At 44.1% G+C, this 6706-nt stretch overlaps 1 protein-coding gene across 2 annotated transcripts; it reads right to left on the bottom strand.

The window, feature by feature from the left end:
- Nucleotides 1-413: 413 nt before the first annotated feature.
- On the bottom strand, nucleotides 414-6353 carry LOC140576582 (cytochrome P450 2J4-like). 2 transcript variants are annotated; one of them, XM_072696036.1, is made up of 9 exons: nucleotides 5972-6353; nucleotides 4078-4237; nucleotides 3814-3966; nucleotides 3481-3641; nucleotides 3083-3256; nucleotides 2609-2750; nucleotides 1854-2041; nucleotides 1627-1768; nucleotides 414-944 (listed from the first exon to the last, which is right to left on the bottom strand). In XM_072696036.1, exons 1-9 carry the CDS (start codon nucleotides 6164-6166, stop codon nucleotides 754-756), a joined length of 1506 nt encoding a protein of 501 aa, XP_072552137.1. In that variant the 5' UTR covers nucleotides 6167-6353; the 3' UTR covers nucleotides 414-753. The 2 variants fall into 2 exon arrangements, with proteins under 2 accessions (XP_072552137.1, XP_072552138.1); XM_072696037.1 differs by lacking the exon at nucleotides 5972-6353 and having other exon boundaries at nucleotides 4083-4169.
- Between the last annotated feature and the right edge of the window lie 353 nt (nucleotides 6354-6706).

Genomic DNA, 6706 nt, shown 5'->3' with positions numbered 1-6706 from the left:
TAACATCACTCGCTTAGCTGGTTCTGTCCACTATAAAATACATTTGCTGTATGCTGTAATACAGTATACTGTTAACTGACAACAGTTCAGATGTTTCCAACACAGTAACAGCACTTACAGTTGATCGGGGCAGCTTTAGCCAGGCAGAAATTTGAATAAAAAGGACTGAGCTCTTCATTAAATTCCATTCTACCGTTAGTGTTTGTCAGTGGACTTGCCATGGCTTTATTGTATGGGACTGTTTGCTGAATTAGGCATGAAAACCCTAAAGTTTCCCACTCATAAAAATAGCACTTACTGTTGGTAGGGGTAGCTTTAGCAGGGCAGAAATGTGACTTGCACGGAAACTTACTTGAAATAGTGCTGTTTTATGACAAATAGTGCTGTTTTATGACAAATTAATAAATAAATAATTGCCATTTCATGTATATATTTATTAATGACACCACAAACTAAGAATAATCACACACTCTTATAGTCAGATATATACAACTATTTTGAACAACTTTTAAAACATTTGTAATTAGCATATTTGTTAAGTTAGTGTTTGACGTCTATAAATATAAAGGCTTAGCATACATCACAGAATTCCTAATATGAGACAAGGTTAAAGTATATGTACTACTGTTAAGATATATATTCATATTTTGATTAAAACTGTATTCCAGGTAAGTCCTGATATAAAAGCCTGACTGTGTCCTCCAGGGATGGTGTTGTACATTCTCATATAGAAGCTGATCTTGGTGGTCTGGTTCAGCTGGTGGTCTCCCTGCTGTGGCAGATTGTACTGAAGGGGAACGGAGAGCGAACCAAGCCCACAATGCCGTCCATGTTTGGGTGTGGAGCTCCAGGAGGCCATGAGAACTTCAGCCGCTGGAGCAGAGAGGTGAAGAAGATGAAGAGCTCCGTCTTTGCCAAAGTCTCACCCAGACACGCCCTCGGACCTGCAGTAGAACAAATGGATACACATGGATACTCTTGCTGCCCCATTTGTATTAGACTGCAGTCAGTGGTTTGAGCTTGTTACAGCTATGAATGGTCAAAAAATGTTTGGAAAGACCAGGTGATGCAAATTTTTATGCTTCACAAAACCTCCGACTCCTGAGACCTCGTCCCAACAATCAGCATCTATGAGCTCCCCTAAACAGCTACCTAGCGCTCTGAACATTAAGGGTGAAATCACACCTGCTGATTTGGTCTGTACCCCTGACCTGGCCACATTTCAGTAGCATGGGGCAGTTGTGCTTGGGCATGATATGAGGCAACCGGGCCTAGTGTGTTACCCTTTAATAACTCAGACTATGAGAATACAGCAAAGGGTTTTCAGGTAGTCATTTTTTTTTTCAGTTCCGAATGTGATCAACTGTGGAGGTCAAGTTGAGGTCTCGAAGATCAAGAAAACTGCAAAAGGATGATTGGGCAGACTCTGGAGTGGTGGAGCACTGTTCTACTGTGCAGCAATGCTGCACTAATATGGCACTGAGTCATCAGAACTTTCTGTCTTTTAAAACTAGAGAACGAACCATCCCTCTGCGTCTGGAGCTCAAGCTCAAGGTCACATTCTCATTTATTTTGGAGCTACACATTTCACTCATTAAGCTTAGTTTAGGGCCTGCTCAGACTTACCCACAGAAAATGCCAGGAAGGAGTCGTTTTTACAGAACTGTCCGTTCTCATCCAGAAAGTTCTCCGGGTTGAACGTATCCGGGTGCTTCCAGTGCTGTCTGTCGGTCATGATGGCTGTTAAATTGGACAGGATCTGTGTTCCCTGCCATGGGACAAAACATAAAAACGCTCAGACAAAAGCAGTCAGTAACTCTGTAGGTATAACTCCTCTACTGCTGCATCACTACCGTGGGGATGTGGTATCCTCGCAGCTGTGTTGGTTGTGTGGTCTGGTGGACCACACCAAGAGGAACGATGTCAGAACAGCGCAGGATCTCATAAACGGTGGCGTGAGTGTATGGGAGCTGTGCACGGTCATCCATGCAGGGAGAGCGGTCAAAACCCAGCACACTGACGATCTCCTCGTGACAGCGCTCTGAGATGTGGTCAACCGGGAAAACAATGACAGAATGTGATATTGCAGCATGAACAGCAGTAGCGGCAGTTTTACCAACCGTACTCTACAAGCAGTACTCAAGGTGTACTACAGGTACACTATATGACCAAATGTTTGTGGGCATCCCTTCAAATGAAGTTACTTTAGCTTGTCTAGTCCCTGTAGAGACATACTGCCAATAGAATAGGACTCTCTGGAGCAGATAAACAGCATGAACCTTTTGGCACCATGCTGCCTAAAGCCAGGCATGGGCTAGAGGGATTGAGCTGTGGAGCAGTGGAAGAACTGTGCTTTCTGGAATGGAGATGGTACTTAATCCAATAATTTTGAGATTAGTTGGGAAGTTATATAGGAGGAGGGTGGTGATTATTAAACATCTTGACCTCACCGATGTTCTTGTCAAGCAATTAAACCCTAACAGCAATGCTTCTCCAAAATCAAATAGAAAGTCTTCTTCTCTGGACAGTACAAAGGATCAACTATTTTTAATACCCTTGATTTTAGACTAACAATGAATGAGCAGGTGTCCCAATACTTCTGCAGTACCTTGCACATCAGGATTGTCCATTATGTAAATGAGGCCCCATCGGAGACTGGTCCCAGTAGTGTCCGTCCCAGCGAGGAAAAGGTCAACAGTTGATAAAACCATGTTCTCTTCATGGAATGTGGATTCCTCATTTGCCTCCTTCTGCTCAAAGCGAGAAGGGGTGTTTTAAGATGCTGAGAGTCTCAAGGAGCTGACCTGTCTTCTTCACCAGAATGTACATTGAATAAATGATCTAGTAGTTACTATAGAAGATACACTATTTGTCCAAATGTTTGTGGACACCCCTTTCAAGTAATGCATTCGGCTACTTTAATGCACATGCACAGATCTTGTCTAGACCCTGTAGAGATATAAATAAGAATGTAACTTTCTGTGGCTCATAAACAGAAAACTTTTTGGCACCAAACTTTATTCTTCACATGTGTCTCCTCACATGTTCACTGTTCCTGAGTAATCTGAGTGAATCTTCTCACCTTGGTCATCTCTACCATGTAGGCATCAATGAAGTCACGGGGGTTTTCTGGGTCCAGAGTCTTCCTGTGTTCCTCCACAACCTCACGGATGAAACCTTTCAAGGAATCTGCATTTTGCCACACCTTCTGGTGAGGCCCCGGAAAGTGCTTTATGAAGGGGAGCAGGTTAAAGATCTGCAGGAAAAACACAAAGAATTCCTCATAGGCTGGTAAATTTAATGACGAATGGACCAATAGAAATGCTCGAAATGACTTTTTAAAAATCTTTTTACATTGACTTCCATTTAAACTATTCTCCTGCAAAACATTTTGGAGATATGAAGTTTATGAAGCCTGCAGTCCAAACTATGTTCAATGGCTTGACTCTTTGCTGCTTAGCAGTTCTTGCTGGCTGGTACCTGTCCAACAGCCGAACCACCAAGTCTCATGTTCTCATTCAGGTATTCCAGCAGCTCAGCGAAGCGCTTGTCATTATATTCGAAGCGGTCTCCAAAGATAATGGAGCAGATGATGTTGGACACTGCATTCATAATGGGATTGGAGGGATAAAAAGCCTTTCCTTCAAGACAAATGGAAAGATCAAAGACTTGATGAGGAAGAGATGATGAACACAAAATGCAAGATTTTAAGAATTGCCTGCCGTTTGTAGACAAGAATGCCTCGACCACAGATCTGCACTTCTCCAGTCCTCAGAACTGTAGTAAATGCATGCACAGCTACTCATCAGATACCTTCCTGCTTGAGCATCTCTTTAACAAGGTACTGTGCCTCCTCGGCCACGCGTTCCTCCATGGTTTTCTTCCCCAGACCAAAGTTGCGTAGAGTGTGCAGAGCAAAGCGCCGCTGCTGTTTCCACGAATTACCGTACGTGACCATCACGATACCTGTGAGGAGCAGAAACGGATAGAGAGAAATAGGCAGGATAAGACAGAGTGATGAAGACTAAAGTTAAAGTAAAGATTAGTTAGTTGTCAATGGAGTCAATCGTTACTGACCATACCCGTCAGTGATCCACTCTATTAATGGCACGCATGGCCTCCCAGAAAACACGGCCCCATTCTGGACGAAAGCCTCCTTCAGAATTTGCGCAGTATTCAGCACGATACTCGGCCTCCTGCCCAGGTACAGGGAGCTCATCTCACCATAGTTCTTTAACTGAAAGAGAGACAAAACATTTACTATGGGATGGGAGCTTATTAGCACCAGATGCAACAGGCTGAAAGATCTCATGCTGATGCACAACTCTGATGTCAAATTTCTGCAGATCTTGTAACACCACCAGACTGAACTGATCAAATGCTATGATCATAATGAGTGATCTACAAAAGGGTTTCCACCAATCTGATGAACCATTTAAGTTTTAACCCCTGACAAGTATGTCTTTAGGAGGGTTTCACACTTGTTGCTTAGTCTTGACGTGTCAAAGTCTGGGTCATTTGGGCAGGTGTGAATACAGTAATTGCACTCCAATATGAACCAAACAACCAGTACAGAGACCCATGAGAAGAGGTTGTCGAAGTTTGGTGGGAATGTGATCTGACCTCAATCTTTGAACTCTGCAGGTTTGAGCTTGCAGGCGTCAACCTGGTCTACTGTCCACATAATTAATGTTACTACAGGTCTGAACAGATGCCATCTGCCATTTGGACCAGAGCAAACCAGCTATAGGTGTTTGGTATGGGAAAACGCAGCCCAAAGTCCGAGTTCAGAGCATCTGAATAAGGGTATCACCTGCAATCTTACAGTGTGAGTGGATGAATCAATTTCATGAGAATCCCTCAGACTGGTCTCGATATCTTGCATGGGCAGAAAAGGCTCAAAACACACAAGTTCTGCAATGGGTTTGATGCCTTTTCAACGTGCTCTGGGATATCAACCTCCCCTAGCTCCTTGGACTGGGGCTTCCTCTGATGTGCCTGCCATGGATTGCTAAATGTAGAGAAGTGAACAGGTTTGGGAGCAGGTGCATCAGAGGGTCGAACAGGCCCTACAACGCAAAAAGGAGCAAGCTGACCGTCACCAGACCATCAGCCTGGAGGCCGAGTATTGTTGGCTACGAGGGACTTCAGGAACATGGAGGGAAGTAGAAAACTTCCTTGCAATTTTGTTAAGAGAATCAATGAGCTTTGATCTCATCTGGGCAGTTAATCAGTCAATAATCTGCACCAAAGCTCCAGCACTTCTCCAGCCACTGCATGAATTTGCTCAGTTCCCTCTGAAGCTGATTTCCCTTAATAAGGGACTGATTCAATGAACCACACTGTTAAAAATATAAGATCACTGAGGAACTTTTATAGGTTCTTCAGTTTAAAAACTGTGAATGAAGCTCTAAAGGTGCTTTGAGGAATCTTCAAGAAAAGTTTTTTTAAATGAAAGGGTTCCTTGGAGGTTCCTCAAAGCACCTTAAGAGGTTCCTCCACAGTTTCAAAAAACTTCAGAAAGTTCTTCAAGGATCTTATACTTTGAACAATGTGGGGTTTGAATGAGAACTGGAAATACTGACCCTTCCTGAGAATATGGTTGGAAAAGCTGGACCTAACCAGTAAACTAGAGTAGCTTCAAAGATCATCTCCTCAGATTTCTAATAAGATCCGTCTGATCATGCTGAAGCTGACAGAACCAAGCTATAAAGCATGCTCTGATTGGTCCTCTGAATGTCTTTAGCAGCACTAGTCCTCAGGGCTCTCCACAGCACCAGACAAAAGGCAGTAGAAGTAGTCACGTAAGTCATGGAAGGGTATCTCTCTGCATTCCAGTGAAATGCGTGACAGCAGCCATGCAAACTTCACAACAAGAGTAAACATGCCTTTGCGAGAAGGACCAACCGTAGACCTTCAACAGACGCAACAACGGGTTTTCCAGACATGCAGAGAAAGACAGGAAACTGACCGATCTGACGAAGGCCATTGGGTTTTGTATGATCTGCATTAGGTTTCCAACAAAGGGCAGAGGTTTGGGTCCAGGGGGGCTGCGGCTCCTGGAGGAGTTTAACCTGAAGAACTCCAGTAGAACCAGAGAGAGAAGACCACCCAGCAGGGCCAAGCCCACGGCCGTCCAGTCCAGATATCTCAGCACAGACTCCATTCTGAGAGAACTGCTGGACAGTACAGCTGCTCAGAGCTTTATAGAGGAGAGGGAGGGTAGAGGGAGGGGGAAAGTGTGTGAGAGAGTGAGCGAGAGAGAGAGAGAGAGCGAGAGCGAGAGAGATTGCTTGTCTGGCACAGACAAGTTCTCTCTCTCTCTCTCTCGCACATAAACATGCTCAGAGGTCAAGAGTTCAATGAAGTCCTCATTGTGTAACCATTACAAGCACCTACAGTAACTGCAGAAAGCTGTACATTTGAATGACGCAACCGTGTATCACAGTCCAGTCCAGCATTTCACCTTTGTTTCAACATTAATGTGTGTATGTGTGTGTGTGTGTGTGTGTGTGTGTGTGTGTGTGTGTATGTGTGTGTGTGTGTGTGTGTGTGTGTGCATGAGTAAAAAAGGGGGTGGCTTCCTGAGCTGCTTCCTTTGTTTTGGTGAAGGCAGAATTTTTGAGGCAGCATGAAGTGTCCCTGTGCAGTGCTCTGTTATACTGACTCTCTTATATAAGGACAGTGCTGTAATAGTGTGAAAAGT

The sequence above is a fragment of the Salminus brasiliensis genome, chromosome 14 (assembly GCF_030463535.1).
Source record: "Salminus brasiliensis chromosome 14, fSalBra1.hap2, whole genome shotgun sequence".
Classification (NCBI taxonomy): Eukaryota; Metazoa; Chordata; class Actinopteri; order Characiformes; family Bryconidae; genus Salminus; species Salminus brasiliensis.
Note: the sequence above shows the minus strand (reverse complement) of the source record. Positions and strands in the feature narration are given on the sequence as shown.